Source organism: Nilaparvata lugens, chromosome 12 (genome assembly GCF_014356525.2).
Source record: "Nilaparvata lugens isolate BPH chromosome 12, ASM1435652v1, whole genome shotgun sequence".
Lineage (NCBI taxonomy): Eukaryota > Metazoa > Arthropoda > Insecta > Hemiptera > Delphacidae > Nilaparvata > Nilaparvata lugens.
Genome location: NC_052515.1, coordinates 18,476,387 through 18,501,497, shown reverse-complemented (window position 1 = coordinate 18,501,497; position 25,111 = coordinate 18,476,387). Strand labels below are relative to the sequence as shown.

General features: G+C 33.8%; 1 protein-coding gene across 17 annotated transcripts in view; it reads right to left on the bottom strand.

The window, feature by feature from the left end:
• Positions 1-25,080, bottom strand: part of LOC111051863 (collagen alpha-2(I) chain-like) — a 31,532-nt gene extending 6,452 nt beyond the window's left edge. For 4 of the 17 annotated variants that reach the window (XM_039439049.1, XM_039439053.1, XM_039439052.1 and 1 more), the window contains exons 1-16: positions 24,702-25,075; positions 23,660-23,713; positions 19,729-19,806; positions 19,059-19,103; positions 18,143-18,271; positions 16,854-17,006; positions 14,952-15,144; positions 11,546-11,838; positions 10,199-10,942; positions 8,716-9,078; positions 5,652-6,758; positions 4,158-4,202; positions 3,260-3,400; positions 2,589-2,744; positions 754-1,629; positions 53-112 (exon numbers count right to left, since the gene is read on the bottom strand). In XM_039439049.1, the coding sequence (XP_039294983.1) occupies positions 53-112; positions 754-1,629; positions 2,589-2,744; positions 3,260-3,400; positions 4,158-4,202; positions 5,652-6,758; positions 8,716-9,078; positions 10,199-10,942; positions 11,546-11,838; positions 14,952-15,144; positions 16,854-17,006; positions 18,143-18,271; positions 19,059-19,103; positions 19,729-19,806; positions 23,660-23,713; positions 24,702-24,734 (4,470 nt within the window). In that variant the 5' untranslated portion in view covers positions 24,735-25,075. Of the gene's footprint in view, positions 1-52; positions 113-753; positions 1,630-2,588; positions 2,745-3,259; positions 3,401-4,157; positions 4,203-5,651; positions 6,759-8,715; positions 9,079-10,198; positions 10,943-11,545; positions 11,839-14,951; positions 15,145-16,853; positions 17,007-18,142; positions 18,272-19,058; positions 19,104-19,728; positions 19,807-23,659; positions 23,714-24,701 lie in introns of all 17 variants that reach the window. The other 13 variants (XM_039439055.1, XM_039439057.1, XM_039439062.1 and 10 more) reach the window with 9 other exon arrangements.
• Positions 25,081-25,111: the final 31 nt, after the last annotated feature.

The window sequence follows — 25,111 nt, the reverse complement described above, 5'->3', positions numbered from 1 at the left end:
TTATCTTGATAGTTGAATTAAGATTGGGATAAATTGGAAATTTGAAACTCACAACTGAAGCTCCAGCTGTAGCTGTAGCTGCGGCAACATCCAATGGGCTCAATGGTAAACCCTACAAACAATACAATTTGGAAAATCAGAAAATGAATAGGCAAATAAATATATTATGAATTTCATTGATATCACTTATTTCATGAGAGAACAGAAAGTTATTGTATTTATTAATACTCAACATAGATGAAGCTATTGATCGATCTCCTATTATCTGTTTATTGAGTGAGAAGTTCACCATAATGATTTATTTATTTATACTTTCATAGATAACATATCTTTCTCAACTCATTATGAATGATTGAGAAGGCACAACAGGTTAAAGAAGCAACTTATCTAGATGAGTTGAATAACAGATTGCATAAAAATATTCCATTGAATCATCACTGATAACTTAATAATTGATTGAATTAACTATAATCAATCCATACACGTTTTTGCATAATTGGCAATAGAATTTCCATCTCCAATGGTTCATAAAAATTATGATAAGTGATTAAAGACTGAATGTGAATTGATTCGAGAGTTGAAGCAAACATTCTAGCTAAAAATTTGTAGTTGTTTTCTTGTACAAGTTGTCAATAATATTCTGGAGTGTATTATAAATATGTTGGCAAATTGTGAAAAGACAGAGGATTGAAAAAATAAGCAAAGCAAATTGTTTTAGACAATTGGTAGGAAATGACATATGTTCACACTTACTGCAAAGGGTCCATATGGTCCATAGGGGCCGAACGGTACAAAGGGTCCAAAAGGACCAAGCCCAAGTGGTCCATATGGGCCAAGAGGTCCAAATGGTCCAAGTCCAAGAGGTGAGAATGGTCCAAACCCAAGGGGTCCATATGGGCCAAGAGGTCCAAATGGTCCTAGAGGGCCACCTAGTCCCAAAGGTCCAAAAGGTCCAAGAGGGCCTTCAGGTCCTAGAGGTCCCAAAGGTCCAAGGGGTCCCAAAGGTCCGAAAGGACCACCAAGTGGTCCTAGAGGTCCCAATGGTCCAAGTGGGCCATCAAGAGGTCCCAAAGGACCAAGGGGTCCCAGAGGCCCAAGTCCAAGAGGGCCAAGGGGTCCAAGAGGTCCAAGTCCGATAGGTCCAAGGGGTCCTAGAGGTCCAAGGGGGAGTCCAAGAGGTCCAAGAGGAAGTCCAAGAGGTCCTAAAGGCCCAAGACCAAGGGGTCCAAGAGGTCCAAGTCCAAGGGGTCCTAGAGGTCCAAGGGGAAGTCCAAGAGGTCCAAGAGGAAGTCCAAGAGGTCCAAGGGGTCCTAGAGGTCCAAGTGGGCCATCAAGAGGTCCCAAGGGTCCGAGGGGAAGTCCGAGAGGTCCAAGGGGAAGTCCGAGAGGTCCAAGGGGAAGTCCAAAAGGTCCTAGTCCAAGGGGAAGGCCAAGAGGTCCTAGAGGTCCAAATGGTCCAAGTCCAAGTGGTCCAAGAGGTCCGAAAGGCCCAAGACCGAGGGGTCCAAGAGGAAGACCGAGGGGTCCAAGAGGTCCAAGGGGAAGTCCAAGAGGTCCAAGGGGAAGTTCAAGGGGTCCAAGAGGTCCAAGGGGTCCGAAAGGTCCAAGTCCCAATGGTCCAAAAGGTAACTTTAAAATGAGGAAGACTCACATAATATTTCTGGAAGTAATTTAAAAAACTCTACAAGGCAAAATTTTCCAATCTCTATGAGTTGTCAAATCTTTACTATACTTCTAATGAGTTAGTGTTAACTTCAAATTCAGTCATCAATTCATTTTTCTTAATCAAAATTCAATCTTCATGATGCAACATAATCACAGCTTTATTGTTATTTTACTGTCTTATTATTAGTTCAATAAAATCAAATCAATCAGACTGGACATTATCTAGTACTCTTCTTATGCCATAATTGTTCATTTTTTCAATTCACACTTCAAACAAATCGAATTGGAAATAATTTAAATCGATATAAGTGACTTCAAATGCTCACGCCTAGAGGTCTGAATGGTGAAAGACTAGCAGAAAGGGAGCTAAAAAGTGATGACTTGCAAAATTCGATTGAGCTCAAACCCTGTAATCAAATAAATTATTTGTAATCAGTTCCACCAATATTCAAAATTATCAAAATATGTACCGTATCCATAGACATTGAATGACTTTTGCAGAACTAATTAGAGCCATTGTAAACGTTACACTAGACCAAATTACATGACGTTTGTATCATAACAAAAATCAACAACCCTTAAATATTATTCAAAGTACCTACCGTACTAGGCACCTGTATTCTAGGTACATTGGAATTACTTTAAAATGTTAACTGAAGAATGAATTTTCAATTTTATCGATTGCATCTTCACGATCAGCTGGATTTATAATGACAGAGCAATCATTATAAAAATACAGAATTGAAAGATATATTGGAAATTGAAAATGTCATAATTACTTATAACAAATAGCAAATAGAAGCACAGAAAATTTGCTTCTTATGTATTCAACTCAAGGATCATAATATTCTTGAATTCATATGTTTAAAATTTCTACTTCGTTCTTGATATGAAAATATTTCAAAAAAATAATTCATACTTACTCCAAATGGTAAGAAGGGGGCGAAGGGAGAGAATGGAGAAAATGGAGAACTTATTCCAAAGGGTAAGAAGGGAGCAAAGGGAGAGAAAGGAGAAAATGGAGAAAAGGGAGAAAGAGGAGAGAAAGGCGAGAATAGTCCTGGGCCGAATGGTGATACCTAAAAACAGAGTAATGTATGATGTGAAGAATGAATTGTAAACTTTTTTACAGTTTGACAAATGAATGAATGAATGAATGATGAACGAATACATTTCTTGACAAATGAAGTAAAATCTATATAATTGAATATAATATTTAAGAACAATAATTGAAGGACTTCTAGTTTAATATATTTCTATAATCTATCTCTCTATCTTCATCACCATAGGCTTGTAACTTCCATTGCCATAATCCTTAAAAAACATTCCATACGAAAATCATTACTGTACTTGTTGCTTCAGGCTGTATGAAGTAATAAAACACAATTATTTGTTGTAATTGAAGCATTACTTGAATAATTCATACGATTAATCATCAAAAAGAAAATTTTTTAATTCTTCTTAGTGGAAATGTGAACTTACACCAAATGGTCCATGATATTGAAGTACCTCACCTTTCCATCAATTAACTTGAAATAAATTATTATATGGATTGTATCATTTTTGGAATCTGTTGCTGGGAATGTGAACTTACTCCAAAGGGTCCAAGGGGTCCGAAAGGTCCAAAGGGTCCAAAAGGTGAGAATCCAAAGGGCGATCCCAAAAGTGAATCATAAGCAGCAGCTGATTCAATGCTTTCAGCAAAGCTAGTTGATTCATACAGCGATTTCAAGGCCTGCGAAATAAAATTCAATTGCAAGTATTACAAAATGTATACCCCTGACACAGGAATATTATTATGTAGGTAACTTTTGCACAATTCGTTCATCATGAACTCTTCATTTATCCTATTCATAATTGATTAAAGTGAAATATCAAACGTGAATTTATCTGAGCTGCAATAGAAATTTCAATGAGTATTTCTGAATATAGCACGTCATTGATAGTATTTAAAATATTGATTCCATAAAAGATTGCAGTTTAAATAGAAAGAAAAATAAAATCTCAGTACCCTTTTTGAATTATTTTATCACAACATGTTTCTTCATTGATGCCATTTTCAAGTGATAACTAAATTTTCACTTGAAAATGGCATCAATGTTGAAACATGATGTAATGAAATAACTCAAAAAGGGTACAGAGATTTTTATTTTTCTTTCTATTTATATTACAAGTAGCCCTATACAGAAAATAGATAAAAATTGCAGTTGTAAGTTACATAAGAGAGGTTTGAAACGGATGTTCAAAATTCTAAGATAAGGAAGTACATCATGAAACATAATTATTAAACATCAGATATGGTAAAGCTACTATAAAATTCTACTGTATTTATCCGGACAGAATTCTGTTATTCAAGAGATATAGCTAAGGTACTTTGTTAGTCACTTAACTTTCACAATAATTGTTCATGACAATAAAACCTTTTGATTTGTTTGATTCTACAGCATTGAAATAGCAATATCACTTGAAATATCAATGATAATATAACTCACGCTATATCCAAAAGGCGAGTAGAGGCCAGGGAAAAATGGAGAGCCCTGAAAAACACATAATATTGACAACTATATTCCGTAGTACAATATTAATTGACTGATCTGTATATAATCAGTTTTGATATTTTGCTACAACAATTTAGCAAACCTAATTCCTTCTTGAGATGAAATGAAATCAGATTTCAACTCAGGCGAGTTGAGAAATATACAATCCTTGAATCCAGATTAAGAAATAAGGTTATACAATTCAATCCAGATTATTATACAACAGCAATCAAGAAGACATCTAGGTACTGATCAAATTCACTGTATCAGTGTATGCGATTCAATGCACATTTCATCCAATTTCAAAGTATCGAAGTTTCAAAATTTCCAAGTGTAACAGCAATGCAATAGGTTCTGTAAACATATTCTGGTTCTTTTTATAATTCAATTTTTTTCTAATACATGAGTTTTGGGCTAGCGCCTGTTTTTCTTTCCAATACTGTGATGTTTTTGACCTGATAAATAAATATGAATATAAATAAATTTATGATTACAATTACTAATACAATATTATTAATTGAGTATTATATATTATACAACAGCAATAAAGAAGACATTAGTATTATTGATCAAATCCACTGTATCAGTGTATGCAATTTAATCCAGGTTTCATTCCATTTCCAAGATTTCTTTCGATTCTTTCTTCATTAATTTTGCATTATATATTTCCTACCATACTAAAGCATCAGTAGAAATACCAAGAATGGTGAAATTTCCTTAATAGTAGACAGATGGAAATAAATTAGAAATTGCAATTGTTCAAATTTAATGAATAAATGTTAATGAATAATGAATAATGAATAATTATTATTAAACGAAAATCCAAATTAAATTCTGTAAATCACCATTAAATGCAGTAGCAGAAGTCTTCGGGGTGATTTGCAGCATTTAATTGGGATTTTCGTTTAATAATGATTATTTCTTAATAGTAGAGTTGAAATACATTTAATTGACTGTTATTATGGAACCACTTGTGAAACAAAGTCGAGTTTCCAACTGATAAAATTGAAGCAAACCAGATGAAGAAGTCGGGTGGTATTGTAATACAGTTGTGAATGCAAATCGAACATGAGTACATGACAATCACCTCTCTAAACATTTATTAACAGCATATTGATGCACACATGAAATAACTCATTTTTACCAAGATGTTTGAGATAGATTGAAGGATTCCAAAGTTTATCAGTGTTTTCCATAAAACACAAAATTATTAAAGTAATTGGAGAGAAGAAAAAATACCAAAAAAGTATCATAATGGAGCCTCCCTCTAAGAAGATGGATGATTGGATGAAAATAATGGAGATTCCATAGTGTTAAATTATTGAAGTGACTTGAGAGACCAGATGGAGAGAAGGGACAAATGTGAAGTAAGACACCGACAGTATTGGGGTAGGATGCAAATCACTAGGAGAGCCAGAATTCTGAAATGAAATTTAGAAGACTACTTACTCGGAATGTGAATGGTGAAAGAGATGAGAAGGATTTGAGACCTCTTCCAATGAATGCACTGCCAAAGGCATTGAGAGCTGTGGACAACACAGACTTTCTCAAAAGGAGAGGTAAAAAGGGAGAACCAAATCCTGGAAGCTCAGGAAAGAAACCGGAGAATCTGGAATTGATTTTTGAAAGAGATCTGTGGATTTGTGAATAGAATTTTGGAAGGAATCTGGGTACTAATGGATAGAATTTATATGGTGTATTAAGAGATATGAGAAATCGTGGATGGAATCTGGGAAGTTTGGGAAGTAAACTAGTAATTTCAGGCAAAATTCCAGGTAGTTGGAAATTGAAACCAGGGATTTTAGGAGATCCAGGAATTTGGGTAAGGAATCCCGGAAAATGAGGTAAATTTCCTGGGAATCCTTGGTAAGTTCCAGGAGAAAGTCTTGTTAAACTAGAAAGAAGCCCAGGAATCCAAGGATATTTTCCTGCTAATTTGGGACTAAATCTGGGTGACAGTGAGTATAATCCAGGCAAACAAGGACGAAGTTCTGGAATACGAGATGAAAGCTCAGGAACTCGTGGTCCAAATCCAGGAATTTGATATTTCAATCCTGGAACTCCAAGTTCAAGTCCAGGAATGCGATGTTTGAATCCAGAGAGTTTGGGTGAAAATCCTTGAATTTGAGGTTGGAATCTAGGTATTTGTTTAATCTTGGGAAATCCGGGAATTCGTGGTAGAAAACCAGGGAGTTGAGGAAAGACGCCTGGAATTTGAGGCTGGTACCTGGGAATTCGTGATAGACCTCCAGGAATCTGAGGCAAAACTCCAGGAATTCTCGGGTTATTCAAAAGTGATGATCCAAACAATCCCCCAAGTTGATTCATTCTTGAGGAAGATGAGAAAAAATTAGTATTTGATCCCAATGATTGATGATTGGGAAAGGAGGGAATTCCGGACATGGCTGGCATGAGGTAAGGCTGGAATGCTCCCGGTAGTTTGGTGCTGAGGAGGGTGGAGGAGGGGGTGATGGCTTGGGAGGGGGGGAGGTAGGAGAATGTGGAGGAGATGGCAATGCCCTCTGGTGTTATGATCGAATCGCCATTCGCTGACACCTGGGAAAGTCAGTGAAAGCACGCTTTAACCATCAATCAAAAAGTTGCTCATTTGTTTTGAAACATAAATATTGTTGGTTGTTGCTTGTACGATGTATTTTATCTATTATTGGGAAACATCTATTTTTATGTACAACTATTTTTGTTCTTTTTCAAATACACTTTGTACAAAATATTTGTAAATAATTATCCTAAATTGTATTTTTCCATGACTTTCCACAACTCATTACAGTTTCTAGACTTCCAAGAATATTGATGGATGAGAAAATTTTCCCATCTACACTGAACTAGATGATTTAAAACAACAAATGATTTTTTTTCATACTGGTATTGATAGTCATGAATTCACATCTTTATTTATATAGAATAAAAAAATATGGAAATTTATTTCAATGCTTAAACAGAAACTGAATATAACTACCAATTTCTATTAGAAAATGTACTAATAGTTAGAGAACAATTATTAAAATGTACCGATAAAATTGAGATTCATCTCTCCCGTGGCAGGGAATTCCAATGATATAGGAGCAGCTGGAGAAAATCTTAAGTCTGCAAATGGAGATTTGATCAGCGCTTGAAGTAGTTTATTAAACTTTTTGGAGAATTCCAAGGCTGATAAAGTTTCACAAGTTGGTAATATGTTTTTCATACATTATTAAAGTTACTTTTGCAAGGTTGCTTATATATATGAATATTGGGATTTTATACTACCATTTATTTATTCAGTTCATTAGGTAGGTACTTTTTTTATTGATGAAAACTTATCATAATCTAGGATATTCTTTATGACCAAGAATTATGATATTTGATTCTTGATTTATTGTAGTTCACTTGCTGAATTTGGAGTATTGAGAAATGTTTTCTTATTCTGAATATTAAGAGTCTTAAATTTATAAAATTTGTTATACATAGAAAACTACAATAAAATTATCTGTAGAGATCCTATTCTCAAGATATGGACAGTGGATGAGGAATTAATTTGAAAATAACTATCCATGTAATCTTCATATGGAATTTATTTGAACTTCCAAAAAGACATGAAATACAACACAAGCCATCTTTTAGGAAACAAAGATTTCTCAGTTAATATCATCAGTCTTCTGGGATCTACTTCGTTTTCTAAAGTGCATGGTTATTGTTGAATACCTAGACTACCTCATTTTTAAAAATATATTATTACAATTGATAAACAGTATCCACTGCCCTGATTTTTAATGTCCATCTTTGAAAGAAGAAAGATCGCAAATTAGCATTGAGAGTGACTAGGATTGTTTCATTTTATTATTCGACTGCTATTCAAATTGCTCAGTTTTCAGAAAATGTACAATTCAAAAATAATATTACATATTTGTTCTAATAAGTACTACAGTCTACGTGAATTCAAGAAATTAACTCTCAAAAGGTTTTTATATTAAATACCAACTTGTATATCAACTTGCCGATTGTTGAATTGTGAAAAATATATTTGGAAAATCATCAATTTGAAAATGGATTGGTTACATTTAATATTCAACAGTTATGAACAATAATGATTCTAAAAAATCATTTGGCCAGTCTTAATTTTTTTTAATTACAATACAATCTTTCAAATTATGTAGAGTTTATTAAAGAAGATCTCCAGTTGAAAAAATAGTTGTCTTTATATCTGATTGGTCAAGCTATTAATACATTATTTCTGAGTGATTCAGGTTAAGAAAATCTACTATTCAGAAGGCGAAAAGGGATTGTATTTTAGCCGTCATTTTCTACCTGATCTACTATATTTCACATTGAGAGAAAAACAGAACAGACTGAACAGAACAGTAAGAATTATTGTCTCAAATTTTGTTCGATTGAGTAATTTCTTCATTTTTTAAATGTTATAGATTAAGGGATATCTACGGTTTCAGAAATTAACGGATTAATGGATTATATTTATGTTTTGCCTACGTTAGAAGTACTCCTCTTCTGCACATACCGTTGTAACAATTTTGCCGGGAAGAAATTCAGAGGTGACGATGGGCGACTCCACAACGCCAAGAGGCGACACCGCATAGGACGTGATTGTGGGAACTGTAATCGGCGCTGTGATTGGCTCTCCCAGCGGGCCAATCCGGGTGGCCGTTACGCCAGGGGTCACCTCGGTTATCAGAGCTGAAGAGGGAGACATGGACGAGAGCAGAGGGAGAGTGAGAGAGTCGAGAACAGACGACGAGACAAGGGAAGAGAATGAATCAGAGGCTGAAAGTGAGCCGAAAGAGGATAAAAGTGAGCCTAGTGAACTTGAACTAGAGCTTAGCAATGGTAACGAAGAGTCGAGAATAGGAAATCCAGGTGCATCCTGTGGATATAATATAAGATTGGGATGAATTTCATGCAGAAATAGGGCAATTTCAATAATATAGTCAATTAAATATCTCTCAGACTGAGATAGGTTAAGATTATTGCTACGATATTTGTCTAATTAATTGTAAATTAAATCATATTGTCCATGAATATTTATGAAGTTTGAAGAATGGATGGGTAACTTCTTAAATTTAATTGAAAGCTATAAAAATTAGATTAAGAGAGTCTTAAACAATAATTTATTATACAACCCAAGAGCAGTTTATGAAATATATGTTGAACTAACCTGAGATTGGAACTATCAACAAACACAATTATATATTTTTATTACATTGTAGTGATTTCCATTAAAATCATTGTTGGTTCTTTCTTATTATAAACCTCTCAATTGCATTATTCATAGATGTGATTTTCAAGTTAGTCCAATATGTATTCATTTTGATTGCAGTATTTTGATTTCCATGCAAAAGGATCAGTAAGCTGTTACTGTCACACTCAGCAATACAGTAAAACATATTTTTGAAAGCAAAAGAAATTATAGTCATTCATCTTGGAAGCAAATAAAACAGAATGCTTGTGTATTTGATCAATAACTACTGTGCTTAAACTTTGTGTATAAATCTAGCATAGAGAATTTCTTTCATAATATCGAAATGTCCACTTTCTTCCAAGTAGTCTCATATCTGATACATGTTTTTATGGTATTTTTCACGTGAATTCAATTTGTTCTAATATTAATGGATTATATGCATATTATGCAAAGCATAAAGCACAGCATAATTCTATCATACTAAAATCGCTTTGCTTATATGGGCTATTTGATTCAAATAGAAACAATATAAAAAATAAAAAAATAATTAGTAGGCCTACCCTTTTATTAAAAACTTTAAAATATTTTAACGACTAGTTTCGACCATAGGTCATTGATTTTCAGGTTAAAATCAAAGTTAAAATATTTTAAAGTTTTCAATAAAAGGGTACTAAAAGTTTTTATATAGTTTCTATTCTATCATATTGTACCTATATTATATGGATCATATATGGAACACTCATGATAGGCTACGCTAGAGTTTATATGTTATGAAATGAATGAAAATAAATCAATCTTTACTTACAGGGAAACCGGGAAGTCCAGGGAACAAACCTGGGAATCCTGGAAGCCCGGGGAATGGTCCTGGGAATCCTGGAAGTCCGGGGAATGGTCCTGGAAATCCTGGAAGTCCGGGGAATGGTCCTGGGAATCCTGGAAGTCCGGGGAATGGTCCTGGGAATCCTGGAAGTCCGGGGAATGGTCCTGGGAATCCTGGAAGTCCAGGGAATGGTCCTGGAAATCCTGGAAGTCCGAAGAATGGGAATCCTGGAAGTCCGGGGAATGGTCCTGGGAATGGGAATCCTGGAAAATCAGCTGGTAGACCAGGGAAAGGTCCTGGGAATCCTGGGTATGGGAATCCTGGAAGTCCAGGGAATGGGAAGTCAACTGGAAGACCAGGGAAGGGTCCTGGGAATCCTGGGTATGGGAATCCTGGAAGTCCAGGGAATGGGAAGTCAACTGGAAGACCAGGGAAGGGTCCTGGGAATCCTGGGTATGGGAATCCTGGAAGTCCAGGGAATGGGAAGTCAACTGGAAGACCAGGGAAAGGTCCTGGGAATCCTGGGTATGGGAATCCTGGAAGTCCAGGGAATGGGAAGTCAACTGGAAGACCAGGGAAGGGTCCTGGGAATCCTGGGTATGGGAATCCTGGATATGGGAGTCCTGGAAGTCCAGGGAAACCAGGAAATAGTCCAGGGAAACCTGGATAGAATCCAGGGAAGAAGGGATATCCAGGAAAACCAGCAAGAGATGCAGCAGTGGCAATGTCCTGAAATGAGAAAAAACAATTTCTCAATTATTCATTATAATATTTGGTAGTCAATATTTTTCCATTAGCTTTTGATCTAATTTTTTAGGCAATAAAACTATATCTGGGTTTCATGGAAATGCTCTCATTCAGTCAATGTGTGAACATATCCATAAGAGCCAATGACGACACTCTTTTCCAGAGCAGACACACATAGGCTAATTCAAGAGCAGGGCTCAACTGATAGCCTAGCCTCAGTGGTTTCTAAGACATATCATTTCATTGAACGCCATAATGTTACAAATACAGAAATTCACAGAAACAGATTCAGAGCAGATTGAGTTATATTGTTCAATTCTGGGTATTACTCAGAGGCTGAATATAATGATGAGGTTTATCATTCCCATCATATTCTCTTGGTGATAGCAGCAGCTACTTATGATAGCTTAGTGCTTACAGGAACAAAATTTTACCTTCACAGATATCCACTTAAAATACAAAAGTAGCTTTCACGCAAAGTATCATATACTCAAAAACTCAAATACACACACAATATAAACACAGGTTTCACAAATACCTTCACAGAGATTCACTAGAAGAAGCAACTTTCACAAAAATACTTACAGTGGTAGCAGCAGCAACTTCTGACACAGATGATGATGACACACTCTCAACAACTGATGACGATGACACACTCTCAACAACTGATGATGATGACACACTCTCAACAACTGATGACGATGAAGAAACGGTGGATACAGAGTCAAGAGCAGAAACAGTGGACGCGGCAACCATGGAATCGGCAATGCCAAGAGTACTAGCGGCAACAAGTGAGTCAGTGGCTCCTAGGTAACTAGCGGCCGCAAGAGAGTCAGTCGCTCCTAGGTAGCTGGCGGCTGCTAGGGAGTCTGTAGCTCCTAAAATAAAAAAATCCAACTGTCTTTGAATCAAGTTATGATATGTCCATCTATAAGGGATTTCATCAAGAGGCTCCTTTATTCAAAATTCAACTGAATAAACTGCATGTTAAGCTATGTACAGACTTGAGTGCCATAAACATGCACATTTCACTTTTCATAAGCTGATGCTAAGTTTATTATATCTATACCTTACTGTTTCTATACAAATACATAATATAATCTGCTGATGAAAAGTGAAATGCGCGTGGTCATGGCGTTCAAGTCTGTACGCAGCTTTAGATTTATTGACTAGATTATTCTGTTTGAAAGGCCATACCAATGCCATTATACATGAAACATGATATTTTTCCACCTGGCTTTGTGTGGTGGCATTGATTTGAGAGGTATATTACTTTGGTACGCAAACCGGGCTGAATCTAATTGATGTCTTGGGCAATGCTGACTTTTATGGCATAGATAGTATGGTACACGGCTTATTAGCATAGCCGTGAATTATCATAGCCCCACAAGAAAAAGTTTATCACACAATCTTTGTGCCCAGTTAACATTGCCGCTGCAAAAAACCATGTCAAATAATCATAAAATCAGCTAAGTCCAGCGATGTTTGCACACTAAATATCTTCAGTTAAATGAAATTCACAATTTCACACAATCTGGCAACACCGGTTTGCTGGAAGCTGATATCTTGGTTTCACCAAGCTTGGTCAAGACATTTTAACCTGGTCAAATCAGGTATGGTTTACAAGAAGTGCACTGAACATATGACTTCTATGGCAAAAGTTACTATTAATAATTGCAGTGCACACTTGTGAAGCGTACCCGGCTTGACTATGTTCAAAAGTCTAGACCGAGCTTGAATCGGATCTCTCTATAGTATCAAACAAACGCCTATCCAACCAATGCTTTTTACATGGCACAAATACTAGACATGTCACGTGACTGCGCCATCTTGTTAGAGAGTTCCAATCCTGGTATTTTGATTGGCTCGCGTCAATGAACGAGATCAATTTATTGATCCGGATCAGTAAAGTGATCCGAACCTCCCATCAATACTATTACTAGTAGTTCTGTGAACAGTAGACCTCGCGCAGTTATAAACCGCAGCCTCCTCTTATACTGTCAATCAGAGTAAATCCTGTCTGTATGTCGTGTCGGCGAGATATCGGTGTGAAAACGGCTAATGGCTGTTGGGGTTGTGGTATCAAAAATGCTAACTTCAAAAGCTAATCTCCTTCAAGATATACTGGCAACAGGACAGCCCAAGTTCATAGTAGAGAAAGTTCGAGAGACAATACTATGTTATTTTAGTTATTAATTGCATGCGTTATTGCACGCAATCAATAGTTCATTTATTTATTTATTCACAATGGAGACTACGGGTTTCCCCAAATATTTCTCCTTAACAATAAAAATTGTACAGATACAAATGAAGAAAGAAAAATAATGATAAGTATAATACAAACAACAAAAATACCATCTAATTCAAAAATGAAAAATACAAAGATTTCAAATACTTATTAAAAAAAGAGAAAAAAAAACAAATTGAGAATTCAAAATTCTAAAACTTATAAAAATTAAAGAATATAATAACAAAAATAATGAACAAAAATTGTATCAATAGAGTAAATAACATTTATAACTGAACGACGTCCCAAACCATATGCACATCCAGTGTGGATACACAACTATTTATTTGGTCAGATCATGCTTACTCAAGATTTAATTATCATATAACGCTTTCCGGAATTTAACGCGAAAAAAGACATCTAGGCGCCCAGACAAACTGTTATAAAATCTTTGCATCCTTTTTAATAGTTCATAAAAATTGCATTCAATGAGGCATGCAGTTTATGGTATACACAGCTGCTGATTTTTTTACCAAGTTACATTCAGATATTGAATTGCATGCGTCATGGCATGCAATTTATAATCCACTCAACAGCTGATTTATGATGAATAATTCTATACAATATCCTTACAATATAAGGATCCGACACGAACAATTTCGATCAAATGCAATTCAAGATGGCGGCTAAAATGGAGAAAATGTTGTCAAAAACAGGGTTTTTCGTGGTTTCCTTGAAAACGGCTCCAACGATTTTGATCAAATTTATACCTAGGATATTCATTGATAAGTTCTATCAACTGCCACAAGTCCCATATCTGTAAAAATTTCAGGAGCTCCGCCCCATCTATGCAAAGTTTGATTTTAGATTTCCAATTATCAGGCTTCAGATACAATTTAAACAGAAAATGTTGAGTGGAAAAGATTGAGCATGAGAATCTTTACAAATAATGTTCAATAACATTTTCACCTGAAATTGAAAATAAGCTCGAAATTCGAGAAAATGTGACTATCCAATAATTGCAAACTGTTGGCAACTGTTGATTCTATTAAATCATTCACTATGAAGAGATAGCAGAACTCGTATGTCTCCAGCGTTATTGTCCTGTCACCAGCTGACTCAGATCTTTGTTTATAAGTAGACTTGAGATGCGCGTGGACACTAGCGTCAGGTGATCAATTTCCATAACGGCAAGGAAAGTTGTGTGAGTGCGCCACACCAGATTTTTACTCTAATATTGGCGTATGAAGGAGGCTCCTTTTTCCTTTCATATTATCCTCGAAATGCAAAATTTCCAAAGACCTTGTATAAACGTCGACGCGCAATTTAAAAAGGAACATACCTGTCAAACTTCATGAAAATCTATTGAAAACGCTATCCGCGTTTCGCCGTAGATGCGCAACATATGAAAATTCAAACATTTAAACATTAAGAGAAATGCCAAACCATAGACTTGAATCTTAAACCTCACTTCGCTCGGTCAACAATGCGGAACTTTCTAACAGGATGGCGGATTTTTGTGCGAGGGTACTAGCCGAGTTTCCATACTGTGTGTATACTGTGATAGTATGTTACCTGGAAATGAAAACAGAATCATTCACTATCCATTTTATATTTTATTAATGCACAACATGTTTCGACAAAATGGAGCCATTTTCAAATGCTAATCAATATTGTGCATCAATAAAATATAATCAGGGTACGGTACTGGATGATTTTTTTTTTCATTTCAATAATTGTAGAACAAAGTTAATTATATGTTACCTAGATAACCAGAAGCTCCATAGGCATCTGCTGCAAGGTAATCGGCAGCTGCGTAGCTACTGCCAGCTGCAAAGGAGTCAGCTGCTGCGAAGCCACTGCTAGCTGCAAAGGAGTCAGCTGCTGCGTAGGATGCAGCTCCTGAGTACATATCGGCTGCACCCATGGCAGCTCCAGCTTGGTAGCCATATTCTTGCTGAAAATCAACAAAAAATGTATGATAATACACACCAACAAATTGTGGAAAAATATTGTGGCGAGAAGTTGGGTATGAATTTGTAATATTGGAAGGTGGAAATTGAAAGAAGAACTGTATTAAACTGCGTTTACACCAAAGTTATTAATATTTTGTTAACGGAACTTGACAAACACATATGTTCATCATGTGTATGATAAGTTATGTTCAATCTAATATAATAAGAATCTATAAGGATTAATTTATTAATATTTTGTTAATAACGTTGGTGTAAACGCAGCTTTAGCCAAACTAAAGTGAACAAGTTACAGGTAGGGTCAACATGGTATAGCTGCAAAGGTAGCTTCAAGCTTGAGAGAACATTTTCAAGCTTGTTGGAAATAATGCATGTACTTTAATTGACCCATTCCAACATTATTTTCAACTCTCTCAAGCTACTATATCTTTGCCGCTTCACTATGTTTTGGCATTAGTATGACCGGTTTCACCAAGCTCAGTCAAGACATTTTGAAAATTGACAAGCCTGGTACGCTTAAAATGATCACTGGAATTATTGATAGTAACTATCGCCGGCAGAGATTATAATATTTCTCATTGCACTCGTTGTAAATCATAACTGATTCGATCATGTTCTAATGACTTGATGTCTCGACCAAGCTTGGTGAAACTGGGAATTAGTAAAATAAATAGAAAAGTGCTTCAAGAGTGGGATGACAATTTTCTTGACATTGAGTTAAGGAAGAGAATTAGAGAGATTCATCTAAGAATCATCAAAACAGAAAAATATCAATGCTGAGGAAGAATTAAGAGAGAAAAAATATTTCAATTCAAAGTGGAAAAGTGTGAGGAAGCACAGTTTTGAAAAAGTTTTACCCACTTTATTACTACAGTGGATACACTACTGAAGTAATTCAGAATGACTGCACTTACTCTTATATTACAGGTACTTACATAATAAGCGGCTTTTAACCATATTAGTCCCAAAACTCTTTAGAAGTCCGTTCATACAAAATAATAAAAACACTGAGATGAAACAAAATATAAAATATAGATGATAAAAAATTGACTATGTAGTCAATCTACAAACTAATAAAAAATAATATAATAATATTCATACGCATATATTACAGACAAATAGGCCAATGAAGATTGATATGTTTATTGATAACATAAGAAAATAAATTATTTATTCACGTTGACAAGACAGAACTAATTTGATCAATAATTTAATAAAATTAGACTCCTATTACTAACCTATGAACCAAGCTACATTGCATTTTATAATCTCTGGTATCACAAACAATCATATCTATAGATAGTGGGATGATGAGATACTATAATTATATCTATTAGTCTTATATAATGTGAAGAATAGAAACAAAGATCATAAGATACAGCTCAAATAGCGTAATATCATTAATTCAATTTATGGTCGATAATGAATGGTAGTTACATTTTTACAAAAAAATATTTTCATAGTAGTCGAATTTGATGACAAAATGGTAAGAATTAAAATGCAAAGAAACTTATTTTTAGCAAGCTATTCACATTATTTAGTATTCAAATTGATGAGACCAAAATGCATACATGAAAATCATAAGTGATGAATGATGAATGAGGAATTGCTTTGGTATTGAGATGATGGATGATGGAATCTGTCTACAAGAGCGACTGACCACCTCAACTGGTGTGAATTTTGGCAATTTTACCTGGATGAATTGTTCTTCAATGATCTCTTCAATATGCTCCTCAATGTATTGCTCCTCTATAATGGTTTCTTCCTGATACACTTCTTGCACTGACCCAAATTGAGAATCACTGCTATAAGCATTACCGAAAGCGTCAAAACCTCCAAATGCAGCCTACAAAATTGATCAAAATTAAAATTAATTCGTTCAATACTGAAAGAGCTACAAACGAGACTACCGAAATTTCATCCAAAGTAAATACCTTCTAATTGTTATAAGTGATACGAATTAATTATTATAGTCTGTCAACCATCCTCTCATTGATTTTCTTCAAACAAAAAATATAACAATATCAAGTTTCACTTCACCAAAATCCATATTTCATTCTGTTCAACAATCAGTGTCTTATCCACAACCCTAATCAATAACAAAAATGCTGTACCGTATTTTAGAACAAAATAAGATGTCAAATGTATGTTAATAGATTCACTGTACTTTCAGCATACAGTTGAATCTATATTGATTTATTTATCAACAGAGACAACAACACATAATCATAAAATGATTGGAAATGGAAGAACAGGCTCATATCTCTCACTATTCCATTCCCGAATTTCGATTGAAAATTATGCATGACATAAGAAGTTTCATCCTGATCAAAAATCTTTTCAAACTCAGAATTTGATAAAGCAGGTTCATAAGCTACCGTACTTTCTGTTTTCAAATTTCTACTATGCGTACACTTTCTTTACCTATATACTAGCTATTAATACTCCACTTTATACTTTCTATTAATATTTAATACTATTTATTTACATTTCACTTTTAATACTTTCTTGTAGGGCCTACAGCCTAGGACATTTATTGGCAGCACCCTGTTTTTATAGAGCTCTATTCATCTACAAAATGGATTCTGCATACATGAAAAATTAAGTCAAATAGATATTATAGACAGAGTGAAGAGCTAGCTAATGAAGAGAGTTACCTAATTTCAATATTCTAACTTCAGAATATTTTTTTTTCGGATGAAGCTCGCATGAGCGTTTTGCTTGTGCATAAGCAATGGACATAATTTGATTCTCTAATCTCTCAAATCATTAATTTCATCCAATGTTTCTTTATACTGACTGGAAACTGTACCTTACTAATGTATTGTTTACTCTATCCAATAAATAAATAGATAAATAATAATAAAATAAACCTTGATACATTATAAAGAGTGCTTATTTTTTCACCAATGCTTCACTCAAGCCTACTAGCATCTATTGATGCTTTGACTTTTCATTTAAAGACAAAATAGTTTTTCATACCTGCTGGTAGGTTTCCACTACTTCCTCCTCATAAATTTCTTCTTCGAAATGAGTTTCTTCCTGGACAAATTCCTCATATTGGAAGTTACTACTGCTACTGCTGAACGAGTCCTGGGATCCAAAATTTGACTAAATAGGAAAATATTTATTTTTAATAATCAAATAAATAATTTTTTGAACAAAAAAGTTAAAGAGACAATTATTAAAATAATGAGAACGGCGGTTTCATTAGCCCTTGGAAGTGGAAAATAACTGGGCAGAATTTTTTTGAAATTCGATTTGATTTTCTTCGTGAACTCATTGATGATTTATAGAAGAAAAATACTGTGAGGAACAGAATAAACCTTCAATATATTTCTTTTAGATTCCTTTGAGAACTCATTATAATGATTGATTATTATTTATCCATTGACGAAATACTGTAAAGAGCTGACCATTTCTTTGACCCAACTAGTGAATGATATGAAGTAATACTTATTGATGAAGATGATGTTCATATTGTACATCATGAATGCAATCTGATGATGGAATGGATGAGAATGGATTGGTGTGAGATGAGACTGATCTTTAGATTACATTAGATGATATTCTCCTTGTTATCTGTTTCTTATTCATCATTCTTCCTCTTTACATGAACTTTCATCATTTTTAGTGATTTATCCAACTCTAGCAACTTTATCCACCTCACTTCCTTCAAATAAGAACAAAGCGAGTTAGTTTGACACAGAAATTGAATCTAAGACGTGATAATTATTGATGAAAATGTATTCTACCTTGACTACATTGTAATGCATTGAAAGGTGACGTTTTAAAGATTATCAAAATAGTCACGTAAGTCTGAATCGACTCGATTGTGATATCGAGATGTATATAAGTGTAATGTTTTTATTAAATTTTGAATTCTCCAGATACTCACAGCAGCTAATCCTCCAAATCCAGATACAGCTCCAAAGTCATCAACCTGCATAAATAAAAAATATAGCCTAATTAATATTGTTATTATATAAATCAAGTTTGAGATAAAAATCATGTATAAATAATCAAATTCAAACAAGTTGTAATAGTATTTGAGAATACTCTTGAGAAGGTTCAGCTTTGCCCAACATTATATTATCATACTAGTAGAGTGCAATATTTTATGTATGGCTACTCTATGAATTACAGTGTTTATGAGAAATCTTAGACTTGTGATGATTGATACAGAGCATTTTTTAAATCCATCTAGAATCTGAAATAATATTTGAAAGAATACAATGGATGAATCAAACCTCTTTGAGAGCTCATTTATTATCAACTTGATATGATTCTGAATAATAATAAAATTTCAATTAGACCTATCTTACATTGATATTTTTTATGACAAACGACTTTTTAGATAATAGTGTTGAAGAGTTTTATGTCACAATATGATATTAATTTTAGATTTTAGCATAATAATAGCCTACAACATTCAACCGATAGATCAAAAGATCATTCAACCGAATGCAAGATTTTAGTTCAATTGTAGAACAGTTTTTTATTATTATTTTTAGATAAAAAAATAATTAAATAGGTATTATGAACAGTTGAATGAGAAATTTACTTACAGCTGGGAAACCTGCAAATGGTGGTGAAGGACCGCCTAATCCTCTGAAGTTATTGAAAAACCCACCTCCACCCCCGACCTGAAGACCAGAAGAAAAAATCCTCACTGATTAGGATATAAAAATCTCGGACTCCTGACAATTTAAACTCCGATAATGAGACGAAATGCCGGCAACTATCTTAATCAAAGAGAATTCTATACAAAAGTGAACTATGAATTACTTTCAATATTACAAAATCCTGCAAGTTATTACAGAACAATGCATGATGAATATGAAAAAAAAATTAATCTTACCGTTTGAGCACGAAGTATGAGACTGATGATGTGAAAATAATCAACTGATGACTGATGATAGATGTTCAAAACAGGGCGATCGAAAAATATGAGATGAAACTATATAGATATGAATTATTCAGATGAGTTTCAACGTCTTGGCGAAATAAGTGAAACTGAAGATGATCATGGAGATGCTATGGGCTCCAAAAAATATTTAGACGTCTTATTTCATGATGAAAAAGATAAATTGAAGAATCATGACTGACCAAATTGAAATAGACCCTGGGAAGATAAATTTGAACTTGAGAAAATGAGTGATAAGCTGTTTTATAATATATGAGATGTTGACATGATGATTTTTTCAAAATTTTACGAACGGATGTCAAACTATAGCAGACAATAATAATCGCAGGCAAATTATAAACTGAAGAAACGAAAAAAACACGATATATGATTAGAACCATTTTGCGACCAATTGTCCCAATTTTTGCTAACTTCAAGTCCCAAAAAAGAACTTTCGAATCAGTTTGTAGTTATAAACTGTTCAACAATTAATGAGTCAATCAAATTATTGATCAATTTTGAGTTTTTATGCTGCTATAAGAGCATAGTAGACAGCTCTTAGTAAACGATATTCCTTGGGCATAATCACTTAAACGAGCACTAGCGGAGAAGTATTCAAGATACACGATTGTAGGGCACCAAGATCTGACATTATTTTATAATAATGGAACTTGACGTACAAGTTAAGATTTGATAGGAATTTACCTTGAAAAATTTAATTGGTTTAGACGAAAACTTCTTTTATTGTTAACTTCAGTTATATGATCATGATCAAAGCAAAAATGATTTTTCAGAAATGAGACAACGAACTTTACAAAGCCTTCTTAATAAATTATAAAGAAGAACAATTTCAAACTCAATGGTAACTAAACTTCAATTGAACCGATTTCAGAGTGGATGAAACTAAAAATGTTCAACTCCATTTAATAGGTATGAGAAAATTAAAATCACATAAATACATAATATGTAATGAAAAAATCATTTCAGTGATAAAAAAACAAACGAAAACTCAGAAACAAACATAAAAACTGAGATGAGTGAAGCTTGTCAAACGGAAGTCCATTGATTAAAGATATACGATGTATATAGCCTATGATATTCATATGCAAGATGGTTTTCCTTTGAATAGGCTACATACGAGTAGTTCTTAGTAGAACATTGTTTTTCAAGTTCACAGTTCTTCATACTCATTATTATGTAAACATAACACAAAAAACTGAAGATATTCTGATGAATTGTTTCAACTATAATTCAAATACACTACCATTACTATTTCACCATAACTATCATTCATAGGCTACTTCTACAATAATACAAGGCATAATAATATAAATCACCAGCCTGTACGCAACTGACATCCTTTTAAACCGACTTTCATTATTCAATCACAACTCACTAAAAACCATTTTATTATGCCGTTCACTAATGGCAAGACCCTGAAAGGTGTTCTACCTCGCCTTATAAAAATATTGATTTGAATCAGATACAGTATTCTTACAGTACTGACATAGATCGAACCTCAAAGTACTCCAATGGAGTGATTAAAATATGATATCCATAAATACACAGAATTCACTATTACTGACATGACTCAGCACTTATAAGTGATTGTAACTCTCAAGTTTCAATATTCCTCTTCATCAGACAAAAATTTGTAATCATCTTCTTCTATCTCAGATTCCATAATTTCCTCAGAAGCAACAACCTCAATACTTCTTTGTATATTATTTCTATAATATTCAGAGTTCTCCGCCAGCGTAGCAAGCAAAATTCTCCCCTCCTCGCTCATCTTCAGCATACCGATTACTTTCAAAATTTCATCCAAATTCAGCAACAGATACTCATCTTGATCTTCAGGATTGTAATAAGCGTTTAAACTCTCATCAATCACTATAGTTTCTGAGCTAGAATAGTCTTCAACTCTAGAATCATCAATCACTATAGTTTCTGAGCTAGAATAGTCTTCAACACTAGAGTCATCAATCGTTATAGTTTCTGCACTAGAATAGTCCCCTACACCGTAGTCATCAATCACTATAGTTTCTAGGCTGACATAGTCATCAACACCGAATGAATCTTGGAAAATATTTCTCAAGTCATCCTCAGCACTATTCAGTTCAATGTGACTGATTGAATTTGATGAATGAATGGATGATTCAGTGGACTCAGAGCTCGAGGTGATGGAAGATTCCACAGACTCATCGCTCTGCAAAACAAGAGATGACAATCTCTCTATTGAAATGTTTGATTTGGACACCCGGGAATATTTTTTTGCGGATAGTTTTTTGAGTTTGTTGCGGATTCAAAATGAATTATTCATTCTATCCTAACCAATTCAACTGATTACTGGGATAATTAGAAGTTTATAGTGCTATTTCAATTGGAAACATGTTCAAAATATTCTCATTATTAATCAAACTCGATTACAATGTACAAACTCTCCTATTAACAATATTAGTCTGTAATAATTCAAATTATATTTGCAGTAACATAAGAGAAGAATAATATTATCAATTTCATTTCATATTCTATTTTGAAAGTCTTATGAAAATCAATCTAGAAAATCTTAAAAAATCTAAAATAAAAAAATCTAAATTCAAATATTTATTTTAATCCATTTTTTATCTCATTAATTTCACTCATATTCTCTACTTCACTTTGTTATCGGAATCGACATCTCTTCAGTTTCTTCTCATGTGTGTTCCTAAGTGATTGATCATTTCTGTCATTTTCTTCAAAATCTATTATTTTTCAATCATCATCTTCACTAATTTTTTCAGGTACACCGAGTACCCTTTTTATCACCTATCACAAATAAATTCTCCAAAGTTACTTCCTCTTCCAAATGTTCAAAATCAATGCTTGATTCATTGTCCAATGAAGACAGTTCTTTTCGCTAAACTTATATCCTTACATTATTAGATATTAGACAGTAAAGACTTTAAATAGTGCCAATTTTTACATGGAAGACACATTATTTATTCTTTATTCTATATTCATTCTTTATTATTTATTCAAAGTTGAAATTACTGACATTTAGTTTTATCCCGACACTAGAATCGACAAAAAATAAAATTTTTTTACTACGAGATTCGTTGCACTTAAAGGATTGGTGCCGATTGCACAAAAGCCGGCAAAATTTTAATCGTGATTAATTCCACAAGAACCAATCAGAGAAACCGTTTTATCAAAAAGGCCCTCTGTGATTGGTTCTCGTGAAATTAATCACGATTAAAACTTAACCGTCTTTTGTGCAACCGGGCCCTAGAGTTAATAATAATAATTTTTATTAATGGAGACAACAGGCTGAAACCCATTTTGCCTCCTTCACACAATACAATATTTTCAACACATTACAATTTGAAATACAGTTCGAAGAAGAGTTCTTAGAGAAGAGTCAAATTGATTGAGTGGCATGGGAGAAACATTTCTCCCTACAAGAAAAGAAGATTGCTTCCCATAGCAAAGAAGATTGTTGTGAAGTATTTTTCCATTTAGAAGGTGATCATATTTTGCCATTCATTAGTGGCCGAATGTAAAATCGATGACAATGAAAATACATGAATGATTGAATAAATGGATAAATAACTCACCCCTTCGAATGCGGCCCCGCCAAAGCCAGGATACCTGGCGCTACAGGCCAAGATCTGCAATAGAAAATAATCTTAATTAATATTTTGTGAATAATAAGACTATTGTAAAATTATCACTTAATGATAAAGTTGTAACACTATCAAATAAACTCCTGTAGCCATATTGATATTGAAATATCGTACTTTAGAAGTGGAGATACATATTATTTATTTATTTGATTCCACAATCACAATATCAAATTGATGATTGAGAGATAATAAAAAGGATAAACCCATAACTGTCACTTGAAAGTTTTTTTTTCATTTTGGAAGTTATTTTTTTTATTTTCAAGTCTTCAAAAGAAAAGAATACATTTGAACATTGGAATGTTTTTGAGAAGTTGGATACAGATTACACAATTTATTTTTCTAATTGAAATCTTTGAAATATTCAAATAATTTTAGTCATTGAAAAAGTTTTTAGAATTTTGATACCACCTGTTACAGAAAATTTGGGTAATAATTATCTACATCTCAACGATTGAAAAGTTTTCACAACCAGTACCAATTCGATGCTTGAGAAATTGTTTCAAAATAAATTGATAATTTCAAAGTAGAGGAGGGGATTATAATTTTATTATAGTAGACTGATTTATGGAAGTCTTAGTGCCATATCACATTTAGAATATGAAGCTTCCTTTCCTGGCTGAATTTTTTTTTAATTGGGAAAAAAATAATTTAAACAATTAATATAATTTTAAAAGTGAATTACAAAAAAAGTCAAATTTTATTTGAAATCAGTTAATAGAATTTCATTGATGGATAAAATGAAATTAATAATTTCATTGATGGATAAAATGAAATTAATGATTTCATTGATGAATAAAATGAAATTAATGATTTCATTGATGGATAAAATGGAATTAATGATTTCATTATCCATTTAAGTTTGAAATTATGTGAAAGTCATTATGTATATAAAACGGCTTCCTTTTTTTCTAGCCGAACACTACTTCTAAAATATTGACTAATAATTCTATATTGTAGTTCACAAACCACTCACCAGAGCGCTGAAGTAGATTAGCGCTGTCTTCATGGCAGATCAACCGAAAGAGTGACTCAATCAAATGTTAATCGCGTTTATATACTAGCGCTAAGATTTAAAATGGCGGATCAATTAGACAATTATTAAGAGATCCCTGACAAAGAGACGTCTTTCCACCTGTAATGTTCGCCAACTCTTGTCTAAAATTATGATAACAGTTGGACAAAATCAAGCCATTGTTATCGGAATGAATAGTGACGACTCATCACCGGATTTGCTACAAAAAAGTGTTTTGTGAAGTTTGAATCAATGATGCGACATCTTCAGATGTTAAGAGACAAAAGAAGATCTGCTCTGATTTCAGTCAGCCTAGTTTTACAATGCGAGAGACGCAAGTGACATGAGTCGTTGACGGGAATTGTTCTTTT